The following is a 25,509-nucleotide window of genomic DNA, read 5'->3' on the forward strand; positions in this document are numbered from 1 at the left end:
ATCTACTGCTAAAATCACAAGCAGCATTGCTTTGGATGAAAAGAGATTTATTGTGACCAGCAAAATGTTCATTTAACAGGAATGCTTACAAAACTGTATAAAAAAGGCAAAACCATCTTAAGTATTTCGGACACCGTCATGATGATGATGTCACATTGGGCTATGGAGTGTGAGGTATCGTCTTGACTGTATTGCTCGTACGCTATTTGCTCTCACCTGATTTCTTGGAGAAAATTAAACCTCTCTCACAGGCTTGGAATAAAAAGACAAAACAAAAAGCACACTCAGTTGACCAGGAAAATTATTACAAAACACAGAAAAAAACACATGGCACAAAGAAATCAGCTGAAGCTAGATGTACACCGTGTGATTTTTTTTCCATCGGTTCTTTGCTTGCAATGTTTTACAATTTGATCATAGTGAAATCGTGGATATAATCTACAACCATCAACAGCATTTTACAGCAAAAGTGTGTCAATGTGGACTGCCCAAGTAATTTGGTTATCAAATCACAGTATGCAATTCAAAACGGCTGATAAAATTGGCAAACCTTGTCAAACATGGTGAAAATCAGACAGTGTGCACCAGCTAAACGTTTCAAATGAAGTATAAATAAGTATTTAAACCACAACTGAGATGGTTCAGGTAGCCATTTTAAAACCATCACAAAACATAATAATTGGATTCTAAACAAAGTTTCTAAAAGTTACTAAACAAGTGTAATATACATGTAATACATTCTCAAAGATAAACTTAACGGTAAACAGTTAAACCAATGCAAAGCACAAGAGAAAAGTAATAAATAAGCACAACAAATGTTCAGGAAAACACAAAAGGCTCGAGTGGTTAATGCTTATGAGAGATGCAAACATTCAGTCTTTCAGGCCAAGGTAAAACCCTAATGCATCTTGGGATTGCAAAGTGCTAAAATGCAATCTCTCCATGATGCCACAGAGTGGCTACAACACAGGCTGAATAAAAACACAGAGGTGTTTTTTAAAACACAAGAAAACTAAATCTAACACATCAAAAGTTTAGTCAACAGCTAAAATAAGACTAAACTAATGGTGAAGCCCTGAAGAACTGTTATTCTGTGTATAGATGCTTTTCTGTTGAGCAAGAGTCTGACTGGCTGAGGTTTAGTTTCTCATCTTAAACAGCAAAGAAGTGGTTATAAAAGGCAGTTATATAGTAGGAAGATCCTTCAAGAGATGCAAGTATTCACAGGAGAGTGCTAGGAGTGGACGGCGCTAGTTTAACATACTAACTTTGGGTGGTGTGTTCTGACTCTTTCCTTCATAACTTGTAAATAGAAAATAACAGCTAGGCTAGTGGTGAAAGCAGCTGCTGAAGCAAACACGGCTGTGTGCTTTCTGTGAGATCACTTCGGCAACTCTATGGTCTGTCCTCTGTTGCCTAGGCAACCCTGTAGGCTGTCATTCGAGTGTAGTGTTGGCGGTGACTCCTCGCGGCCCATATGAAGAGCGCAGCGGCCATGATCTGCAGCGGAGACGAGACCAGGGCCAAAAACAAGGACCAGCCTGGAGAGTAGTCCATGCCCTCGGGCAGCTCTGATATCTCATGTAGCAGATGTACACCCGCGAGGAAACAGCATACAGTGGCCAGGGAACACAGACCTGGGAGCAAAATATACGTTCATGTAATGCTTTCTTTGTTTCGGGAGTCGTGGACACATCCATAATGTAGAGCTGTCTTACCAGCCAGCAGATGCAGGATCCCTACGAACAGGGTGGGAGTGACACTGCGACAAAGACACGCGCAGACACCGATCAATGCCCCGAGAAACACCAGCCCAACAGAGACCAGCGGCAACAGGAACTGACACTTCCACAGGTCTGAGGACACACACAAACATCGGTTGGCTTTCAGAACATAATGGCAAAGCGATTTACAAAACGTCCTGCCGCTCGCGGTGGCTGGTTAAGACTATACTATGAAAGACTTTTACTTTATTAAACTAAGAAACGTCTGCTTAGGACTGTGCCTGGACAATAAACAATTAAGAATGAATGAAATGAACATCAAAAAATTATAGTGGGACTCGGCAATATATTGCATATCTATGATTCTGCTGGATATATAAAATTAGGTAATAGTTTTCAGTAGAAGATAAGATAGATAGATTAATAAATAGGCGATAGACAGATAGATAGACAGACAAGCGATATATGGATAGATCAGACACAGTGACAATTGATAAGACAGACAGACAGATAGGTAGACAAGTGATAGATGGATGGATGGATGGATGGATGGATGGATATAGATAGATAGATAGACAGACAGACAGACAGACAGACAGACAGACAGACAGACAGACAGACAGACAGACAGACAGACAGACAGACAGATAGATAGATAGATAGATAGATAGATAGATAGATAGATAGATAGATAGATAGATAGATAGATAGATAGATAGATAGATAGATAGATAGATAATCAATAGACTGGTGATAGATAGATGATAGATGGATAGATAATCGATAGACAAGTGATAGATAGATAGATAGATAGATAGATAGATAGATAGATAGATAGATAGATAGATAGATAGATAGATAGATAGATAGATAGATAGATGACAGACAGACAAGCGATAGCTAGATAGATAGATTGATTGATAGTCAAGTGATAGATAGATAGATAGATAGATAGATAGATAGATAGATAGATAGATAGATAGATAGATAATCGATAGACTGGGGATAGATAGATGATAGATGGATAGATAGATGATAGATGGATAGATATAGATGATAGATGGATAGATAATCGATAGACAAGTGATAGGTATAGATAGATAGATAGATAGATAGATAGATAGATAGATAGATAGATAGATAGATAGATAGATAGATGACAGACAAGCGATAGATAGATAGATAGATAGATAGATAGATAGATAGATATAGATAGATTGATTGATAGACAAGCGATAGATAGATAGATAGATAGATAGATAGATAGATAGATAGATAGATAGATAGATAGATAGATAGATAGATAGATAGATAGATAGATAGATAGATGACAGAAAAGCGATAGATAGATAGATAGATAGATAGATAGATAGATAGATAGATAGATAGATAGATAGACAAGCGATAGATAGATAGATAGATAGATAGATAGATAGATAGATAGATAGATAGATGACAGACAAGCGATAGATAGATAGATAGATAGATAGATAGATAGATAGATAGATAGATAGATAGATAGATAGACAAGCGATAGATAGACAAGCGATAGATAGATAGATAGATAGATAGATAGATAGATAGATAGATAGATAGATAGATAGATAGATAGATAGATAAAAAAGGACTGACTCCAACCTTTTAAACAGTCGTGCATATATAAAATTGAACATTTCGTGTAACTAGCATTTAGGTGCATGTATACGATTGATTTTGAAATTGGACGTACAGGTACGCAGCAGATCTTCTCCGCTGTTAATATTTCCAGGAGATCTGAACTTGCTTTCCCACTGCTGTTGCAAAGTAAAGGCCTGACATTTAGTCACCATTATCGGATCTGGAAAAGGATGCAGAGAGCGAGAAAAGGGACAAAGCAAAAGGTAGTTAGCACCAGTTTTTGATGTACAACTAGTAATAAATTATTAATATAAACATCTTAAGTTACAAAGTTGACAAAGTTAAGTTACCAGGCTCTTTAAACCAGTGTGAGTCTCGGGGCACCAGAATGCAGCGCCACCAGAGACCCAGCGTGCCGTTGAGCCGGAACAAAGCCACACTGCAGCTCCTCTCATCAGCATCATCTCCCTCAAAGTCCTGCCGCAGGCTCTGCAGGTCCGAGCCGTTGTTCACATCGTTGCTGGCCGGCTGACTGTGGTACTGGTACCAGTGCGGCGTTCCCATGGCCACAGAGAGATAGACGGTGGCAAGCAGACTCAGCACAGAGCCGATGACCAGTGCTGTGGCATAGCGGTTGTCCACCATGGTTTCGATGATGCAATATAAAAGACTTACACACAGCCAAAAATTAACTCTTTTAGTAGACGAGTGCGAGGAGACCGATCAAATCATTTGGTGGTTCTTTTCATTTTCCTATCTCAGTTGCAGAAAGTCAGATCTCATCTTCATGGGCGTGATCCTTCTTGAGATCCAAAGAAGTGTGTTATCTGAAAACAGAGAGGAGTGTGATTAAAATCACAAAGAAGTTAAACAAAGTCATGTTTAAATACCACACACTGACAGCTTTTAAGGAGGATTAAGCCGTTGGATTTGCTAAGGTTTGTTAAAGACACTCCCAGGTTTAAAACACTTAGTCAAGTAGGCAGATATCCACGACCAAAACTGTCTATTATGCTTTTTAGTTTAGTTATGTCTGTCTAGTTTTATCTGTCTAGTTATGTCTTAAATAATATTAAATTATTATTATAGTATAATTTATTTAAGATAAAATCCATTAAATATTTATAACAGCAAATTAAAGTGTGGCTAGAGTTACTTGACTAGATAGTGACTTCAGCTTTTAAATGGTATAACAGCAAACCTTAAAATTTCTCGGTACATGCAAACTAGATTATTTCTATAATGTAGAAACCTAATTTTTATAGTTTCTATAAAGTAGAAACGTTTTATTGATTTGATCATCTTTATTTGTCATTCACTCATATATTAAACTGTGGTTAGTCATTTAACTTGATAGTGATATAACAACAAAACCTAACATTCAAAACAAATCGGCACAAGTAAAATAAGCTTGTAATATTTTATAAACGTTTAATTGTTTCGGTCCTCTTTAGTTGCCATTCACTCATATATCATTTACGGGGAAGTTCAAGAGCTTTTGATTTATTAAAAAAAAAAAAAATTATAAACCCCTTCAAATGTAGTTATGTTCAATAATAAAAAAATGTTTAAAAAAATTCTACATGAAAGAAATAAAGGAAAACAAAATTCTAACTCTTCATGTGAAAGTGCTCTTTACATTGTCGATGTGCTTTAATGTTCAGAAAATAATCCACGAGGCGTTTAAATGCACACAAATGGCATTTCTTTCGATATTTAATACAATTTTGAAATATTTAACCGACACAATTTCCTAATGCTCAATATTTCATACATTAAAGTTGGTTGACGTTGACTAGCATGAAAGCTAGCATGCTAGTGTGTTTTTAGCCACATACTCGATGCTTTGCCGAATAAAATAATAACGTGTTACTTCTAATGTATTTCTGATATTAAAGAAACGTCTCATTTAGAACAAGAAAAACCCTAAACTTTTAGTTTAACACAATAAAAGCTGTTCGCGATTGTCACTTACCATATTGCACACACACACCCAGCGCGCTGATGACGACTCCTTTCCTTTCCCAGTTACGATTACGAATGCGCGCGCACATCAATCTCAATCCGCACGAGCGCGAGCAGTGCACGTCATGGGTATAGCAAAGGTTGCATGCGACGTGCAGACAGAGTTCATCATCATATAATTGCTTTGCATCAAAATACTAGCCTCACAGGAAATGACTTTGCTGCAAATAATTATTGTACCTAAAATATCAATTTACTGGTTAATTAAGAACTTAAAGGAGAGATGCATGCTTTGTATTTTTATTCTCTGACATTTTCTGGGGACCCCTTAGAACCTTCTAGACTGAGGACCCCTGGTCTAATATATAGATGTCATATCCTTTTCAGATCAAATTGTAGATGTTATAAAGAAGAATGGGTGAACACTCTTAACTTACTGTATACTTAAGGAACATGTGAAAAAATAATCGACAAATACCAAAACATAAAATTGAAGTCGCTGCCAGAACTTTTGTAAAATCAACCAAATTCCAAAAAATTCAACAATTTGGACATGGAGTCACATTGGAGTCCCAATGTCTATGGGACTTAACTATATAGGGTCTTACTATTTAAGATTTTATAAGAAAAGTTTATTAAGAAAGAGAATCTAGAAGGATATTAAGATATCTTGAACACTTTTAGAGTTACTGGCATGCCAACTTTGGAAAAATAATATTTATGGCACTCAGAGAGGTCTGTTCTATGCAATTGAGGTACATTTCTAGTTTCAACATTATCTGTTCTTCAGATATTCTTCTTTAAAAGAAAAAAGGTATAAGCTTTATGTAAAGAGATCCACATTTGGTATTTGACCATACAATTACAATAACATGCGCATATCACTATGATTAAACCATTGAGGGCATTTAAAATGAAAACACTAAAAATAAAATGTTTAGATCCATAACCTAAAAGGATTTTAAGATATATGTAATACTTCTTGAGTTACAGGCATGCAAACTTGAGGCAAAGAACTGAAGTGCTTTTTGACACTTTGAACTGTCACCGTTGGCATATAATGCAACAAAGATGGCTAAAGTCAACAGATTTCACTTTCGCATAATCAGTTCACATGTAAAACAAACCAAAAAAATCATCGGTAAATCATCCCACTTCCAGACCCTTGAAACAAACCAAGTGTGAAAACATGTATATATCTTACAGATAAAGGCGGTGTGAATAAAATAACGCAGTTTAATTTATACAAAATCATGGATTTCTGTATGGCTTCAACGATACAGTTAAAAGCCATAAAACATCATTTCATACATAGTGATTCATTACAAAGCATAAGTCAACTTCACAAGATCAATCATATGCAATAAAAGCTTGACTACATGTTTGTCCAAATAAAAACTAAGATTTCCAGTATTATTTAAAATAATCAAAAGTGCAATTATGCTCAGTAAGAAAATGTTTTAAAATCACACCGCTCATTCCCTGAGCAGCATTGACCCCTGAGAACTGGTGAAACATTCCTGTACATTCACAGTGATCATTTATATTGTCTATATAAGGCTGATGCATATCCTTTACGATCCCTTTTTGATCAGTAAAATGTATAGCGCAAATCAATCATTTTAAGATTCTTCATCTCGTGGTGATCTGTAAAATCATAAGAGGTCTTGTTTTACGAACAGCTGTCTCGTGTGCTGGCTGGTTGTCTTCACAGTGCCGTTTATGACCGGAGTATCAGTGAACTCCACCACGCAGGAACCCGTGGAGCACGGTGCCGCCTCCAGCTCCAGAACGGTTATGTTGTTTTGGACGGAGGTGCTGAGCAGGTGGGCTGGGACAAAGAGGGTCACCTGTGGCCCTCGGGAAGGCCAGTAGCGGCCCACGTTAAAACCGTTAATCCACACTTGACCCTGGAATAAAAAAGCATTTTATGTTTTCACCAGAGCTAATCTCTTCACATTGGTGAATGGATCTCATTATAACCAACCTACCTTCCTCCAGTTGGGAAACTGGATGTATGTGTCCTGAGGGAGGTCGGGAATGCCGTCAGGGATGTGGAAGCTGCCAGCGTAGAAGGCTGGCGGTGAAAGAGCAGGAGGAGGTGTGAGACTGGTGGAGACAGATGAGCTTGATGCCGATAACAGCCCGTCCCGCACCGCTTCATCTATACTCAGAGAGTACACCGTCCAGTTCCCCAGAATATCAGCGCCCAGAGTCAGATTAAACACCAGACCCTGAGGAACACAGAGATCGTCAGCTATGGGAAAACTGGCATTCGGTTTAGTTAGAAAAGATATAACAACTCAAGTTAGAACAGGCTGAGGTACTTTTCTTAGAATTATTAAAATGGGAAGTGGATAAGAAAGTTTTGGTTGCCTTGAAGTCATTAATTTCTTTGCCGTAGTTGATTCTACCCATGTTCTCCACCAGGATGTCCACACGGCTGCCAGCTTTTCCTGTTATATTGATGGTGATAGCCTTGTTCCTCTCCAAAATACCAGCAGAAATCTAACAAATGTGATGAATTAAGAAGCACAGAATTAAATTAAACAGTTACTCCACCGTTCAAAAATATGGGGTCGGTAAGATTTTTAAAAAGTTTTTGAAAGAAGTCTCTTCTGCTCACTAAAGCTGCATATATTTTTTATGTGAATATGTTGTTAAAACTCAATTTATTCCTGTGATCAAAGCTGAATTTCCAGCATCATTCCTCTAGTCTTAAGTGTCACATGATCTTTCAGAAATCATTCTAATATGATGATTTGATGCTCAAGAAACATTTATGATCATTATTAATGCTGAAAACAGTGGAAACTGATGCATTTGTTTCAGGATTTTTTTTTAAGAATTCAAAAGAACAGCATTTAAATATTTTGTAACATTATACATGTCTTTACTTTTGGTCAATTTATAGGGTTAGTTCACCCAAAAATGAAAATTATTTCATTAATTACTCACTGCTATCGCGTGAGTTCCAGGAGAGTTCACGTCAGAGACCTACACGGAAGACAATATCTTGGCGGATAAAGTCATTATTTTGATTTTTTTTGCGCACAAAAACTATTCTCGTCGCTTCGTAAAATTATTGTACAGCCACTGTAGTGAGATGGACTTTGTAAGGACGTCTTTAGTGCTTTTTATGGGTCATGTGAGTGGGTCAGTGTGAATGTACTGAATGCCAATGGAGGCCTTTCTGAAGCCTTTCTCAGCCATCAGCTTTCAACAAAAATATCTTCATTTGTGTTCCGAAGATGAACGAAGGTCTTACGGGTGTCCATGACATGAGGGTGAGTAATTAACTAAATAATTTTCATTTTTGGGTGAACTAACCCTTTAATATGTCCTTGCTGAATAAAAGTATTAATTCCTTTGAAAAGGCTTACTGACCCCAAACTTGGCAGCATACAAAATGTTGTGTTATGCAAACACTTCCAATTAAATTTTAGCACAAACTTTAGCTTATCTTTGAGCCTTTTCACCATCACAGCTAATATGATTATGAGTAACTCGGACATAGAGTAAAACAGTGCTGCTTACGCCATTGATGGATATATATGCCCGATCATGGACTCCATTTAGAGGGGATGACAGCGGGGTGGGCTTCAAACAGTTAACAGGTAACACAGTTTGATATAGCATGAAGCCAAATGCCTGAAGAGATAATGAGACATAAGCATCTGCATGAACACTGACTGAGACAAAGCAGAGGGAACATTTAAATAAAAATTACTGAACAGAACTAAACATTTACTGAATAACAAATGAAGAAGAGATGCGGGCATACCTGATTCATTTCAGTAAATGTTGGTGGGTAAAGAGTTTTTACAGGGCCAGAGAAAGATAATACATCCAAGGACTCCGACACGGTCTTGAGCTGCATGGTCAAAGAGATCATCCACACTTCATTGGTCATAATCAGTTCAAAACTAAAGTGCTATATAGGCACAATACATTAAGAGGACATATTATGCTTTATAAACGTTCTTTAGTGTATAATGTTGCTGTTTAAACAATGTTTAAATAATTCCCACCCAAGAAAAGGGGCTAGATCTGGTTGGGAGTTAGTAGTGTGTTAAACTCGTGGTTATGGTAATGGGCGAGACATTTCCCAAACATGTTCGAAGTGATTGACCAGTCACAACACACTGGTCCAGCTGACCAATCAAAGCACATTGTGCTTTTCAGAAGGAGGGGCTTCATAGACACATTAAAGGGATAGTTCACTTTGAAATTAAATGTTGATATGTTTTAGCTTACCTCATGGGCATCCGAGATGTAGGAGTATTTGTTTCCCCAGTAGTTTCAATTTTGATCATTTTAGGTCAAACCGTTCTTGTCTGTGCCTCACATAATGCAGGTCTATGGTCACCACCTCAAAGAGCATACACAGAGAAGTCCAAATTAAACACTCCCCCATCGTAAGCACACACTGATGGCCTAAGACACGTGAGTGTACACCACTACCGAGATACCGCTTTCCGCGCTTGCGCAGACTAAAGCCAGATAGCGTGAATGTCACAACAGGAAAAACGCACGCGCGCCCTCGGATCAGTCGGACGTAGTGGTGTACAAGAGGTAAAAACGATATAAATACTGTTCGTTTTCTCACACAAACCGCACGTTTGGTGTCTTAGGCCATCAGTGTGTACTTACGATGGGGGATTGTTTAATTTGGACTTCTCTGTGTATGCTCTTTGAGGTGGTGACCATAGACCTGCATTATGTGAGGCACAGACAAGAACGGTTTGACCTAAAATTATAAACATTAAAACTACTGGGGAAACAAATACTCCTACATCTCGGATGCCCATGAGGTAAGCTAAAACATATCAACATTTAATTTCAAAGTGAACTATCCCTTTAACTAAATGAAGTGTTACTGACAGACTGATAAGAGAGGAGCTGCAACAATATCAAATATGGGGAAAATAATGAGGTTTTTGAAGCATGAAAACATATTCTAATAGGGCCCAAAAACACAAAATCAATACTTTTGTTAAAGGGCATAATAGGTCCTCTTTAAATAAAACATACATTTTTAAATATAAATCATATTTCAACAGTAGACTAGACAGCCAAATAATTATCTACCTTCTTCATTTGCACTTGTCCATATGCAAATTTAGGTGTTGATGGAGGCAGCAGTCCTTCTGGTATCTTTTTATACTGTATACAAAAAACAAAACAAAAACAAAAACACAACAATCAGATTGATTTACATGATTTTTACCAGCCATTGCATTTCTTCTTTGAAAATCTGAATTATTTAGAGAAATAGCTATATCTTTACCATTTTGATGACTTCTCGTATGCTGAAATACTTCTCTGTGAGGTCTCCAGCTTCTGTAAGGGGGGCGTCATAGTCGTAGCTGGTTGGCTGAGGACCATAAGGAGAGTTGGCGCCTATAATGTGATAAAAATCAAAGAAAAACATGAATCGAGACGCAATGTAACATATTCTTGGCGTGATGAGGTAGAAATCTCCAAGACCTACCATTCCAATAACCAAAGTTAGTTCCACCGATGAACATATATCTTGAAAGCAATAAAAAAAATTGTAATACATGATATAATTCTGACTAATCCAAAAAAATGTAATAAATCAAAGCATTTCTTTCAATTCACAAGTTGACATTGGCTCCTATTTCCAGTATTTCATTAAGGGTCTTGACGACAGCGGCTGTGTGCACGACAGAGTGTTTCTCGCCCCAGTGGTCCAACCAGCCTGTGTAGAACTCAGAGTTCACCTGGAAGAAAAGAAAAACCGGCTTCAGTCCCATTCTCCAAACACATGTCTACATGTTAAAATTGTGGCACAATGTAGTTCAGTGTAGCTTTGCCATCCAAGGTCTTTATATTCATAACTGCCGATAGGAAAAATTACTGATTCGTACCAAAGGTCCACGTGGTTCTGCATGTCTCTGTGCTTCAAACGCAGCGGTTACATTTGAACCTGCTCAAAAATACAACACAATGTACAGCTCACAATGCTAAGGAATGTCGTAACCAGTGTTAATGTTAACTTAAAATGTAACAAAATAAACACACACACACACACACACACACACACACACACACACACACACACACACACACACACACACACACACACACACACACACACACACACACACACACACACACACACACACACACACACAAACACAAAATGTATTAGTATTTTGTGATTCCTTTAAAGATATATGTTATAAATATTCATCTGAAACAAATTGAGTGAGTGGAGGTGGGTTTGTGTGTCTGAGAGATGAGAGAGAGAAAGTGCTGCTGGTATCATTTATCTATTTTGCGGAAAAGGAGTATTGGAAGCATTTCAGATATTTCTGTATTGAAAAATCAATATTTTGGACAACACTACATTGCACTTAGTTAGTTATTATGCTTTTGTAAAAGACTACAATTGAAAAATGTATGTATTTTACAGGCCTATGAAATTCTGCCCGCATAGTAGGAATGACTGTGTTACACGCCACTGCTGAAATACACCTGCATTTGGTGGGTTGGCAGGTGTTAATGTTAATTTCAAGCCCTGTATATAACACACACACACACACACACACACACACACACACACAGGTGATATATAGCCTGTGCAGACCTGGGCCGAAGTCAACAGTGGCATAGATGCCCTGGAGGGATCCACACTTGAGATAACCCACGCCTGCTCCATCAGTGGTGAAGAGGACCACCTCATCTCCCAGATGAGACCGGAACAGCTGGCTGAGATGCCGCATGTAATTAAAATCACAGGCAAAGTAACTGCCGTATTCATTCTCTACCTGCGTATGAAAGCAATCACATTCATAAATTTAAGATGTAATTGAAAATCAAACAAACAAACAAACTTAAATAATACACAACACTTTATAGATAGGGTCATCTATATATGGTATAGAGGGTTTATATATATATATATGAAGAGTTCAGATGCAAAAGCCTCTAAAAGCCACTTTGGTCAAAAAATGAGATAACGATACAAATGAATGCTCTCCGCATATAGTATAAGTTCATAAAATACTTTCACTTAAATCCCAGCCTCAGCCCATTCAGAAGTACCAGTTCTTAGGTAGAAACCTATACATATTACCCTGACAAAAATGCTTATTTTAAAGAAAATATTATTTTATTAAAGACTTAGAGGCTTTATAATGAGTAGGATTATAAAGTCTTCATATATATAAAAACTAATTGTCCCACTTTTCATCAGTTACCCCAATCAGATCATAAGCAGACTGTTTATGAACTGGTAACATATGCTGTAAAATAACTGAACTATTACGGAGTGAAAAGACTCGCTCAACAGGAAATTTCAGTGTTCAGTGCCATGAGTTTAGCATTAAGGCAGGCTGAATATCGGATATGAATATTACAGATGTTGCAAAAATGACATGTTCAAGAATATATATATATCTTACTTGCACAGTAATGATTGGTCCGCCGTTCTGGTACAGGTAACGTTTAATGATGGGCAACAACTTCCCCATCCACTTATCCACTGCTGCAAGGTAATCTAGAGCAATATAAAGAACTCCACTGGAGCTTACAAAATACATATTTACAAGATATACATTTCACTCTATCAACTGAATCTTTTCCAGTCTATGTTTATTCAATAACTCATGTTATTACCTGGATCAGATGATCGCAGCACAATGTCTTTCTTTTTCAACAGCCATGCAGGCAAACCCCCCTAAAACAAGAAACAATGAGCCTTTTGAACATTTGCACACCATCACACATTCTGCTTCTTTTTTTAAATTATTTTCATTATACACAACTGTACGGTATAATACATTAAAATAAAATAAAAATAGTATATTTAGTAATTATAGATTTTATAGGACACACATTTAAAAATAAATCGTACAATTTAGATCAGGGGGTTTCAATCTTTTAGATACCACGCTAAATATGTAGACCCATCCCAAAAAAGCGATATATTTTAATGCATAAACACCCAATTTATACTATTAAAATATTGGTTATAAATATTTAGTTTCTGTTCCATTACATTAAGGTTTTTTCAACTCACTATAATATTGTGCTGTTAGCAGTATAATTTTTGTTTATTTATTTATTTAATATTATTATTTATTTAAATACATTTTTTACACTTATTTTACATTTATTTTAAATTAAAAGCATCAGTTATTTCATACATATTTATATTGTTTTTCCACAGACCCCCAAGCACTTTCTCTAGTTTGAAAAGCCCTGATTTAGCCTCTGTGTTTTCTCACCATGTCCCACTCTGCACAGATGTAGGGGCCTGGTCTCATGACGACCAGCAGGCCGATGTCTTGGCACAGCTGCAGAAAGTGCTCTAGATCCCCATCTCCGCTGAAGTTGTACTGACCAGGCACTGGCTCGTGGAAGTTCCATGGCACATACCTGTGAATGAATTCGGATATTAGGGAAATCTGACTGGAATACAGAATTAAAATAAAAATGGCCAAAGCAATTCCATTGATTAGTACATATTATAAAGTAATTTCACACAGATTGTACTTGCAATTAATTTCTGTCCAATAACATTTTACAGCTCAGAAAAAAAGTCTATTTACTATTGAATTTTCCATCAGATTGTATTAATTTCCATTATTTTTTCAGGCTTGGAAACCACAATATTTCCAGCTTTTCCTTGACTGTGGGCAGGGCTTGATATTAACAACTGCCAAATGCGTGTGTATTTTAGCAATGTGTAACTCAGTCACTCCTATTAAACACTTGAATCATTTTTTTTTTAATTGTAGTCTTTTGAAAAGGCATCTGAAATAATAAAATAAGTGCAATGTAGCGCTGTCAAAAATATTGGAAATTCTTCCAGTCATTTTCCACAGAATAAACACACGATACTGCTCATTCGTTCTCTCTTATCTCTCTAGCCCCTTTCACACTGCGATTCCGGCAAATACACGGATAATGCGACCCGGCATTTGTTCCCGGGCCGCTAGATTTGGTCCATTCACACTGCCAGCGAAATACCGTAATATGTGCGCTTTCACACACAACCCGTAACGGTCCCGGGTCGAGCTGACACGTGACATCCTGATGTGACGTATAATGGCGAGCGATCTCAGCTTCAGCGCGGATAGTAAGGAGCTCCGTGGTCTCGACTTGTGTCCAGTTTGCGCACATTTCTGCTTGTTTAATTTTAGTTTCTTTTGTATACGAACACTCTCTGCGTTTAAAACACCGACGAGCTCTTCTGGCACTGCAGGGTTGTGTTATTGAAAAAACAAGCTCTAGGAGTCGCACGATAACTACGTACACGTTGCGGCATTAGCTTTGGCTTTTGTTCACACAGCGCTCGTCCCGGGTCGATTCCCGCAATGTTACTAGGTCCCCGACCCGGGTTCAATTCGATCAATTCCGGGCCGTGGTTTCTTTCACACAGAAGGCGACCCGGCAATGTTCCGGGAATATTGCGGGTCCGACGTGCAGTGTGAAAGGGGCTTCTGACAGTTGGTTACACAAACCCGCCTCCACTCACTCACTTGTTTGATTTGCTCAGGATGAATATTGTTAGTGTTGCAGAGCTTGATTTTTTGGCATAGGATTGTGCATATTGCCCATAATCGTACTAATTCTTGCAGATTTTGTCCTCACGCCCAAAGTTCGCACACATAATGCTGCATTTCAGTACTAAATTGAGTTCTTTTTTACTGCTTATTGCACTTAAACAGTCAAATACATTCAAAATAATGCCAGTCTTGATGAGTAGTCAACTTATATTTTAAGTGAACGTACACAGCATAATGGATCTGTGCGTCAGCTCTTAAAGTGACAGCAGCCTAATATCCCTGCTGCCAAATTATGAGATAACATTAAAAATATCTATATGACAGTTTTTCCCTATGGTATCGATGTCAAAATTATGGACAGTGAAAATACTGAGTGGCTAGTAACTTTGGAAAACCACTAACCACAGTTACTGGTGAGCAAAAAAGTGAATGTCAAGTCCTGAATATGGAAATACAAAAGAATCCAAATGACTGATACTTAATAATTATCAGTTCCCCTTACGTCTGGATGGCGTTCAAACCAGCCATGTACATCTTGAGTAGCCTGTCCTTCCAATAGACTCTGGGAATACGGCTGTAATGGATGCTGCCTGAGATGTAGCGAAATGGCTCTCCATCTTTAAGGAAGCAGTTTTGGTGGTAATCCACAGAGAAACTGGGTGTGGAAGCATACTGCAACGAGAAAAAGGATATGAAGCGCTTTTAAACAAGAAAATCAATTTTCATGAGTCATGCATTCATCCCAAACCGGTTTGGCTTTCCTACTTCTATGAAACACAAAGATAGTTTGCACTGTATATTTAAACCGTTTCAATCATACAAATTACAATGGATGGGGACTGTGGCATTTGAGTCTCTTTCTCAAAAAAGTCATGGTAGGTTTGATGTCTATGATGTCTTGTGGCCAATTATTATTGTCATCGAAATTATTATCAGGACTCTGTTTGTGTTGAATATTTGAAAATTAATATAGAGAAAATGAGGACGGGATTGTGATTTTTATCTGTATCATAAGGACTTATGTTTGATGACTGACTTCCTCACATGACATGTCACAAGACGCAAGAGTCACGACAGTGTGGGCACACTTGTCATATTCGGAGATCCATTATCATAACATCAGAGCAAAAGTTCGACCAAATCTCTCAGACACATTCGTCTATAAACAATGTATGAACAGCCAACACTAGAAAGTATGACACTTTTCTTGGAACATAGGTAACGTTAGTACATAATTCAAGTCGCAAGTCGTTTCATGTGATGGAGAGAACATCTGCACGCTATAACGTATGCCTTTTAAAACAAATAGACAAAGCTAAAACTTGCCGTGACCGATGGTAGGCTCAGGAAGATGACCAAGATGAGTCCAACTCCCGCGGTCATGGTGTTTGAATAAACAAACAGCGGTGCGGAAGTTAAATGACATTTATTTTGGTTGCTACCGGCGATGTCCGAATCGTGAACGAATCAATCTCTGGACTCGGATCTTTTTTAATGAACTAGTTGAACCGTTTCACAGAGCAGGGCTAAACGATTCTTTCACAAATCGAACTGAAACAGTAAATCTGTTACATAAAAACCAACCTAGCTGTATTATTAATTATTTTTAATTACTATTAAGTAATCAAATAAAATAAAGTGAACAATTAAATGCTAATGCACATTGTGAGCTGTAGTCGTAACTCGTAAGAACAAATATTGTGACACTGAATTAAAAAAAATAAGAAAATAATAAACACCTTTAGTCACAATAAACACCATTAAAAAACACATTATTTATGGCATGGATAACAGTATTAGTCGCTTTGCAGATCCTTGTGAACGGGGATCGTTTTGACAATATTGATAGTATTTATGTAATGTTATAGTAGAATATGTTTTATTATCAGAAAGTAATCTAATCTAATAAAATAATAAAAATAAAAATAACTTGTGAGAAAAGTTAGGATGAATTTTAATATAGTAAAAAACTGAACTGGAGACATTAGAAAATAAAACACCTTTATAAAACGTAGCCTAAAAAACAGCAATATTTACTACATGACATACAGGTTCGGATCTTTGAACCGGTTCGAGGACCGACTTGCTTAAATGAGTCGGACATAGTTGCCCTCCCAACCACTGGGGGCGCTATTGATTACTACCAAATGATTCTTGACAGTCATCCGTCTCTCATAGAAACGCAGGAGGAATACACGTGTGTTTCCGCACATGTGTGATTTTTATTACGGTTTAAATATCTTTATATTGTATTGATCGACACAGCGCTAATGATGTCAGCGTCCACAGACAAGGTCACAGACGGCGGAGATGATGTTATGATGGCTGAAGGTCTGGATAACGAGGATTCTCCCGTTGTGAGCCGCACACGGAGTGGTCGCAGACTCCGGACGCCCGCGGCCAATACTCCCGTCCGCCGGACCAGAAAGTCTGTTGTGCGAGAAGATCCGGCAGAGAGCATCGAGTCTCGGCAGGAATCCCCACCAGATGAATGTACAGCAGATACTAAAGGCGATCAGTGCATCCCAGTCACAGAAACGGTATGTGCAGATGAAACTACTTCAGCAGCAGAAGAAGTCAGTCAAGAGTCAGTGCCGGACACTGCAGACCAGACCAGCGAGAAGGAAAATGTGGTAAATAACACAGGGCCCACTGCTCCTATAGACCCCAAGAAAGGGGCCAAAAAAAGGACTCACTCAGAATCCAGTGAGAAGAAAAGTAAGACTGTCCCTTTTGGCAAACCCAAGTCTGGAAGAGTTTGGAAAGAACGAAAGAAGCAAAGGTGAATATTAACACTTTATAAATATTACTCAGGTGACATCACATGGTTTCTTTGTATCTATGTTTACATTCATGTTCTTGCATATCTAAAATAATAATTTGCTACATAAACATTTGTCTTCGTGTTAGTTTGTTTGTACACTAGTTTCTTCTGCTCAGATGTGCTCACTCTGTGCTGTCTGTGTTTTGTAGGTTCTCTGCTCTGTTGAGAGACAAACCTCTGCGTACTTCATGGGAAAAGAAGATGGAGGCCAAAAGAGAGAAGCAGCAGGTGAAGCAGTACCATCAGCAGCTGAAAGACGAGCAAGCCAAAGAAAAAGAGGTGAGTTTCTGCTCCAAAACTGTGTTTTTTTTATTTTATCTTATGTATGATTTGAATGTTGTTTGATTTTGAAACCAAGTCTAGAGGTGTGTCCCAATTTGAGTACTTGACATTCACTATTGTGTGCTGTTTTGTAATATAAAAACTGCAAGTAGTATGTTTAATCTGAAGTTGAATAAGCGCACTTTAAAATACCCCGGATGGTCCACTTAATTTACCATATGCATGGAAGCGTTCTTAAGAACTTCCGCAATAATATAAACCAGCTGGAAAACGTCCGGTCAAATGTACTCGTTGGTGTCTTAAATGTCTGGAGGCAGCTTTAACAGCATCATTAGTGTAATGCTTGGTTTATAAACAAAATATACTCACTTATAACATGGTCTGTCTGAAAACTCAATTCTTTTTGGCTGGAAGGTGTGCAATAAAACCTTTAAATGCACAGGTAGTTCCAAGTCGGTTAAATCTCCCTTCTACATATTATTCCGGTGTTTTCATTGAAGCACACACACAGGCCTATACCACGCATATACAGCGAGCGGAGACTGAGCTGCACACACAGGAACATTCAGAAGCACCGTAAAGTATAAACGCTGCCCTGCGACTTTCAGTAATAACATAGCTTTGCTCCCTGATCACTACATTATATATCTCAGCAACGATGGGGTTACATCGCTATTTTAAAGTAATAAACGCAAGAGTTTCGGTTTAGTAAGATTTTTAAATGTCATGTTATGCTCACCAAAACTGCTTTTATTTGATGGTATAACAGAACCAGGTATTAACAGAAATGTTTTGAAATATAATTACAGTTTACTCCAGTCTTCAGTGTCACATGACCCTTCAGAAATCATTCTAATATGTTGATTTGCTGCTCAAGAAACATTTATTATTATTATTTATTTTTATGATGTTGAATATTTTATAGGAAAAAATAGGATACTTTGATCAATAGAAAGTTCAAAAGAATATAATTTAGATTAAAAAAAGTAACATTATAGATGTCTCTGCTGTCACTTTTGATCACACCCTTGCTAAATAAAAGTATTAGTGTTAGTTCACCCAAAAAGGAAATTGATGTCATTAACTCACCCTAATGTCGTTCCACACCCGTAAGACCTCCGTTCATCTTCAGACACAGTTTAAGATGTTTTATATTTAGTCTGAGAGTGTATGCAAGTGTATACACACTATACTGTCCATGTCCAGAAAGGGAATAAAAACATCATCAGAGTAGTCCATATGAGACATCAGTGGGTTAATCAGAATCTCTTGAAGCATCGAAAATACATTTTGGTCCAAAAATAACAAAAACTACGACTTTATTCAGCATTGTCTTCTCTTCTGGGTTTGTTTTCAAACCGCAAATAAAGATTCAAACGGTGATGAATCAGCGGATTGATGATTCAGATCGCCAGAGTCACGTGATTTCAGCAGTTTGACACCAGTCCAAATCATGATTTATGAATCAATACGCTGATTCATAAACGTTTGAATCTTTATTTGAGGTTTGAGAAGACAATGCTGAATAAAGTCGTAGTTTTTGTTATTTTTGGACCAAAATGTATTTTCGATGCTTCAAGAGATTCTAATTAACCCACTGATGTCTCATATGGACTACTCTGATGATGTTTTTATTCCCTTTCTGGACATGGACAGTATAGTGTGTATACACTTGCATACGCTCTCGGACTAAATATAAAATATCTTAAACTGTGTCTGAAGATGAACGGAGGTCTTACGGGTGTGGAGCAACATTAGGGCGAGCCATTAATGACATTTAATTTCATTTTTGGGTGAACTAACCCTTTAATTTATTAAAGGTCCAGTTCTTTGCGTGTTTTCGAAGCTTTGATTATGTTTACAGTGTGCAATATAACATGAGTTCATGTTTTGCGTGTAAAAAAACAGTATTTTTCACACAATTTACTTATCTGTACAGCACTGTTTCCTCTGTCCTAAAAAAGGCCTGATGATTTCCTTGTTCTGTGAAGTCCCTCCTTCAGAAACACGTAACGAGTTCTGATTGGGCCAGCGCTTCCCTTGTTGTGATTGGACAGCAGCTTAGCGCACTTTGCCCGGAAAGGTCCCGCCTCTTACCATAACGGGGAGATGCAAGCACTGAATGCGCGCTCTTCTCCATGTGGGAGAGCAACGAGACCACGCCCCCTATTTTGCGTGTTCTTGTGGGCGGAGGGTTAGTCAACAAACGGTTCTAGTGACGTCATTACATCCCTGCACTTCCTGCTGTAGTCCAAACCGGCCGCTGGGAAAGGGAACTTCTGTTAAATAAAATATCTCGCTTGGCATTGAACTTTGAGCTTTATAATTTTACAGGTATTATTTATGCTCTAACAGCAACATTACACACTAACTAAAGTTTGAAAGATGGGATCGCGAAGAACGGGACCTTTAAAAACAGTGACATTGTGATCTGTGGAAAATGTCATGAAGTTTCAGGCTCATATAAATTTTGAAGTTAAAATCAAAAATCATAGTAAACATTGGTCATATGTGCTTTTTCTCAATGCATTATTTTTTCTTGCAGGACAAGAAGAAGAGAAGAGCAGAAAATCTGAGAAGACGAGCAGAAAATGAGAGAAAAGCAGAGATTGTTCAAGTGGTAAATGCAGAATTTCATTTTGGACCAGAATTCAGATAGTTCTCACTTTTTCTTTATCACATTATTCTTTGTCTTCTTAACTCATTAATGCTTTGCTTTCAGATTAAGAATACAGCAAAGATCAAGAGAATGAAGAAGAAACAGCTGAGAAAGATTGAGAAAAGAGACACGCTCTCAATGGTGCAGAAAACACCACCCAGTGTCAAGAAGGGCGGAGGGAAAAGCTTGTAGAGGGTTTAATGCAGTTATATATGAGAATAAAATGTTTGTTGCCAGTGTGTACCACCTCTTGGATGAACTGGCATGTGGACCTTAATATGGAAAGAAAAAAAACTTTGGAAATGTCATCATTTGGGATCTGTGACTCTTAAGAACTTAATATCACCGAGAGGTCTGGATTGTGTATCTGCTTCAGATCTCTGGGTCTGATGTAATATTTGTACAGCAACTTGCAATGCGAATAAATGTGTTGATTTCATGGACGCCTGTTTCCCATCACCATTTATGTGATTGTCACATGAAAATAAATAACTTTATAGATCCATCATTAATATCTCCCTGTACCATGCATGTTAAATGTTTTTATTGTTTTATAGTACAGCAGAAAGATGTTTCATTTTCAAAAACATGGGACTTTCCACTTTTATCATGGTTTGATATGGTTTGTTTTGGCAATGTTTATCTAGCTGAAATGCTTTCACTTTCATTGGGGCTTTTTAAAAGGTGAGATGGAGTGATCGGTACTTTTGAGTCTAAAATTACGGTATACTATTGTGCCGACTTCAGTTTCTACCAGAAAAAAATGATGTCATCGTTCAGTTCTCATACAACACTTGCCAGTACAGACAGATCAATATTGTTGAATATTTAGTGTCCCCTACTAAGCAAGCCAGAGGCGACAGTGGCAAGATCCCAAACTCCCATGAGGTGACTGAATGAGAAACCAGGTCAGTTCTCTGGACAACGAACAAACACAGGGTCATTTTTTGAGATTGACATTAAGGACAAGAATGCATTAAGAGCTCGCTTAAGTACTTGGGAGATAAACCATATAATAAAACAGCCATAATGGATAGTTTATTTTTTATGTTTAACCATTTCTGTCAAATGTTGAATGTTTTAATTTACTTCTAGTGGCCTGAGATGAACTAGAAACAAGCAGGTCAGCTGATGGAGGGTGGAGTACAATAAAAAGGTACTTTCCATTATTGCCTTTAAATGCTCTAACACAACCGCAACACACACAAAGCAGCGCAGAGAGAGATCATGGCTTCAGCTCTTATTGCAGCACCAATGGTAAGATTATTTAAAATACATTTTAAAATACAATCATTTAACACAATTTCCTGACATTTTAATTGTCTTATTAACATGAAAGTGCCTTCTCCAGCCTTATATTTTGTGTTATTGCCATAAAGTGCCCCACTAACTAATATTTCTATTCTCTTTCAGACTCAGTACCTTAAACATGGGGCTGTAGCATGTGGACCCTGGGAGTGTGTGAAGGGAGACCCCAAAGACATTGTGCCTATTCCCTACCATGAGCTTAAAAACTCCACTCACGCCGTTCTCCAGGTTCAAGGGTCTGTTTCACCCACTCCCAAACGCTTTTCTGTGAGCATCTTTAATGGCTTTGATGGAACGAATGTTCCTGTGGTGGTGAGGAGCACCGATACCATTGGGAAACTGCAGCAGAATGTCCTGAAGCTGAGACCAGACCTCATAACAAGCCTGAATCTCATCTACAATGGCAAACCGGTTCAGCCGAACCAGACGCTGTCTGAGCTCCAAGTGAAGCCTGGAGCCACGTTCATCACCTTCCAGAAATGCAACGGTGGTTAACAAAGACATACACGCATCATGTATCTTTTTCTCTCTCCTTTGTTTATCGGTAACTTTATGCTAAGTGCAAATTGTCTCTGTAAATGATTGATTCACAAACTTTTACCTGTCATAAATTGTATGTGTCATATATTATCAAAGGTTTTGATTCTTGACTCGGTTTAATCATTAGTACTGTAACAAGCCCTGTTGACGCAAACATAAATGAAAGTAAAACTAATTTAAGAAAGCTGAATAAGTTATCCGAGCTGCAAGAACACATGAATTTGAATTTTGTATAAAGTGTTTTGTTTAACTTGATGAGAAAAAGATGTATTTTTGTTTTTGTTCTTGTACTTTGAGATTGTGACGAAACTGCAAAGGAAAGGGTATTTCAGGGAAATCCAACATCTTTCAATCTCTCATTCAACAATGTATCACATGTATGAACAGATATGTAGAAGTCATTGTAATTTGCACTTGTCTATATAACATTTGAATCTTCAATTTTAATAAAGATAAACTTTATGAACCATTAATAATAAATTGTATGCAATCTTTTCTTATTCAATACAATTTTATTATAAAGAGCATCATGAGCTTCAATGGAAGCAAGAACACCTGACCACCTGTACAGAGTTACATGATCAGTATCTCCAGAATCGACATTATTTCTTCTTTTCACCCCATTATGTATAATTTTATGAGGTTAGTAACCTCATAGGATAGCTTTACGGTTAATTTGGGAACATACAAATTTCCACCTATCCATTTTCCAAACGCCTTGCCATATGTATGGGATGCAGGACAAATAAATGCTTCGATTAAAAGATAGAGGTAGATAGTATTATGTGAGTTATAAAGGAAGTAAAAAAAGGGTTTCACTTTATTTTGATTATTCCCATTAATAAATTCTATTGACTAAACGTAACGTTGCACCTACATGTCTTGGGTACATGTCTAATGAGTGTTAGAGTATTAGTAGGTGGGTTAGGGTTAGAATTGTTGACATGTAGTTGCAAAGTTGCTTATAGTTAGTTAGTAGGATGTTTGTTGCGAGACCATCACAATAAAGAGCATAAATTAGGCAGACAGTCTACTAATTCTTAAAGTCAACAGAATGTTCAAAAGGGGCCATTAAAATAAAATGTAAAAAATTACAACACCCCAACACTTTATGGTCAGCAAGGGAACTTCTTCCTATAAGAAATGGACTGCACAAAAGTGATACTGTAATCTTAGGCAGACCGTAGGGTATCGAGGGTCCATTCGGGCCTGTTGAGGTGTGGAGGGGGGTGTTTGAAAGTTGGGGGCTCCTAGAATCCTCAACACCTTTTACCCCTCGGAGGCCCTCTCTGTAAAAACGAAGCTCATGTATCAGAGCTGTAATATAGATCACGATACCATCTACTCAATGAACTACAATAGATGTAAGTTAGGTGATTCCCATTTTCTCTGTAGTGGAATACCGGGATTTTTTTTATCCAATGTTTGGCAGCATTTCCTGTAAATCGTGTGTTTGCAAGAAACGTTGTGGGTTGGCCATTAACAGGGATGATAGGTAAATTCCAAAACTCTCTCTTTTTTTACTACAAAATCTGCTTACTCTCAGACAACAGACATTTGTGGATGGAAGCATCTCAAGGCAGCATGACTACAGACATTCACCCAGCACTTGTAAGATATTTATTTTAAATACATAATTTTACTAAGATAAAATGTAAGATTTATTCATGTTTTTGCAATAAGTTTTGGTAACACTTTACTTAAAGCCATAATGAATTAAAATAATTTCGAATCAATTAAATAAAACGTGCAATGAAAATATCCAATGCATTGTATAGTACATTATGAATACTTTTATTATGCATTATAATAAGCGCACCAATATTTAATCAAAAATACAGTAAACAGTATTAATGTGAAATATTATTGCAATTTGAAATGTTTTTATATTAATATATTGTAAAATGTAATTTATTCCTGTGATCAAAGTTGAATTTTCAGCATCATTACTCCAGTCTTCAGTGTGACATCCTTCAGAAATCATTCTGATATGAGGATTTGATGCTCAAGAGATATTTCTGATTATTATCATAGTTTGAGTTGTATAGTTTGAAATAGATATATTTTGTACCATTATGCATCTACTGTAAATTTTGATCAATTTAATGCATCCTTCAAAAAAAAAATCTACATTGCTGTCTCTGAGCCGGTACCCTAAGGTACAAAACCAAAAAAGTACTGACATGTACCTCAAAGGTACGCACTCTTAAAGTACTGACATGTACCTCAAAGGTACGCACTCTTAAAGTACTGATATGTACCTCAAAGGTACACACTCTTAAAGTACTGATATGTACCTCAAAGGTACGCACTCTTAAAGTACTGATATGTACCTCAAAGGTACGCACTCTTAAAGTAAGGTAATATGTAGAGGTGAGTAAGGTCCAAAGATGTACCTTTTCAGGTATCGCCCCAGTGACAGCACTGTACCTTTTTTTCCACTGAGAGTGAATTGTTGAATAATTTAAGAGATTTTAAGATAAACTAAATTCTTACTGACCCCAAAGTTTTGAATGGTATGAATTTGTATTCCCTTTATATTTTGTTTTGTCATGAGGTGCCCTGCATTCATTCACTGAATATTCTGAATCTCTTTCAGACTCCAAACCTTTTTCAGCCCAAAGCATGTGGACCCAGGCAGTGTGTGAAGGGAGACCCCAAAGGAGACCCAGCTCCACTTCCTGAGCCGCTTGACAAAACAACCCATACCGTTCTCCAGGTTCAAGAGCCCGTTTCACCAGGTCCTAAACGCTTTTCGGTGAATATCCTGAATGGCTCTAAAGGAGTCAATGTTCCTGTGGTGGTGAGGAGCATCGATACCATCGGGAAACTGCAGCAGAAGGTCCTGAAGATGAGACCAGACCTCAGCTGTGGGAATCTGCTCTACAATGGCAAACCGGTTCAAAAGAACAAGACGCTGTCTGAGCTCAAAGTGGAGCCTGGAGCCACGTTTATTACCTTCCAAAAATGTCATGGAGGTTAAAAAATGACATTACTTGTTGCTTCCTTATGCTTATTTTTAAACATGCGCTATGCCATGTAATTAAT

The 25,509-nt window shown here is 37.6% G+C and overlaps 3 protein-coding genes across 3 annotated transcripts; 1 reads left to right on the forward strand and 2 right to left on the reverse strand.

Annotated features, from left to right (window-relative positions):
- Positions 1-30: 30 nt before the first annotated feature.
- Positions 31-5,440, reverse strand: cldnd1b (claudin domain containing 1b). The gene is made up of 5 exons (XM_067440882.1): positions 5,317-5,440; positions 3,692-4,168; positions 3,454-3,561; positions 1,719-1,856; positions 31-1,637 (listed from the first exon to the last, which is right to left on the reverse strand). The coding sequence occupies exons 2-5, from the start codon at positions 3,984-3,986 to the stop codon at positions 1,417-1,419; spliced, it is 762 nt and encodes a 253-aa protein (XP_067296983.1). The 5' UTR covers positions 3,987-4,168; positions 5,317-5,440; the 3' UTR covers positions 31-1,416.
- Positions 5,441-6,524: 1,084 nt separating this feature from the next.
- On the reverse strand, positions 6,525-16,299 carry glb1 (galactosidase, beta 1). The gene is made up of 16 exons (XM_067440870.1): positions 16,175-16,299; positions 15,351-15,520; positions 13,565-13,715; positions 12,954-13,014; positions 12,740-12,834; positions 11,923-12,103; positions 11,201-11,259; positions 10,932-11,053; positions 10,801-10,841; positions 10,597-10,709; positions 10,398-10,472; positions 9,091-9,180; positions 8,844-8,957; positions 7,683-7,814; positions 7,298-7,540; positions 6,525-7,216 (listed from the first exon to the last, which is right to left on the reverse strand). The coding sequence occupies exons 1-16, from the start codon at positions 16,229-16,231 to the stop codon at positions 6,962-6,964; spliced, it is 1,959 nt and encodes a 652-aa protein (XP_067296971.1). The 5' UTR covers positions 16,232-16,299; the 3' UTR covers positions 6,525-6,961.
- A 692-nt stretch (positions 16,300-16,991) lies between these two features.
- Positions 16,992-21,056, forward strand: ccdc86 (coiled-coil domain containing 86). The gene is made up of 4 exons (XM_067440881.1): positions 16,992-17,630; positions 17,822-17,951; positions 20,500-20,574; positions 20,677-21,056. The coding sequence occupies exons 1-4, from the start codon at positions 17,119-17,121 to the stop codon at positions 20,803-20,805; spliced, it is 846 nt and encodes a 281-aa protein (XP_067296982.1). The 5' UTR covers positions 16,992-17,118; the 3' UTR covers positions 20,806-21,056.
- Positions 21,057-25,509: the final 4,453 nt, after the last annotated feature.

The sequence above is a fragment of the Pseudorasbora parva genome, chromosome 4, assembly GCF_024679245.1.
Source record: "Pseudorasbora parva isolate DD20220531a chromosome 4, ASM2467924v1, whole genome shotgun sequence".
NCBI lineage: Eukaryota > Metazoa > Chordata > Actinopteri > Cypriniformes > Gobionidae > Pseudorasbora > Pseudorasbora parva.

What these genes read in the sequence shown, in the direction of transcription:
- ccdc86 (XM_067440881.1), top strand. Translation starts at nt 17,119, where the DNA reads ATGATGTCAGCGTCCACAGACAAGGTCACAGACGGCGGAGATGATGTT. An exon ending in AAAGAACGAAAGAAGCAAAG is followed by an intron (nt 17,631 to 17,821) that starts GTGAATATTAAC and finishes TGTGTTTTGTAG; the next exon opens with GTTCTCTGCTCTGTTGAGAG. An exon ending in AAGCAGAGATTGTTCAAGTG is followed by an intron (nt 20,575 to 20,676) that starts GTAAATGCAGAA and finishes CTTTGCTTTCAG; the next exon opens with ATTAAGAATACAGCAAAGAT.
- glb1 (XM_067440870.1), bottom strand. Translation starts at nt 16,231, where the DNA reads ATGACCGCGGGAGTTGGACTCATCTTGGTCATCTTCCTGAGCCTACCA. An exon ending in TGAGCCTACCATCGGTCACG is followed by an intron (nt 15,521 to 16,174) that starts GCAAGTTTTAGC and finishes TTCTCGTTGCAG; the next exon opens with TATGCTTCCACACCCAGTTT. An exon ending in TACGAGAAGTCATCAAAATG is followed by an intron (nt 10,473 to 10,596) that starts GTAAAGATATAG and finishes TTTTGTATACAG; the next exon opens with TATAAAAAGATACCAGAAGG.
- cldnd1b (XM_067440882.1), bottom strand. Translation starts at nt 3,986, where the DNA reads ATGGTGGACAACCGCTATGCCACAGCACTGGTCATCGGCTCTGTGCTG. An exon ending in ACACTGGTTTAAAGAGCCTG is followed by an intron (nt 3,562 to 3,691) that starts GTAACTTAACTT and finishes ATCCTTTTCCAG; the next exon opens with ATCCGATAATGGTGACTAAA. An exon ending in AGAAGATCTGCTGCGTACCT is followed by an intron (nt 1,857 to 3,453) that starts GTACGTCCAATT and finishes GTGTGTCCTCAG; the next exon opens with ACCTGTGGAAGTGTCAGTTC.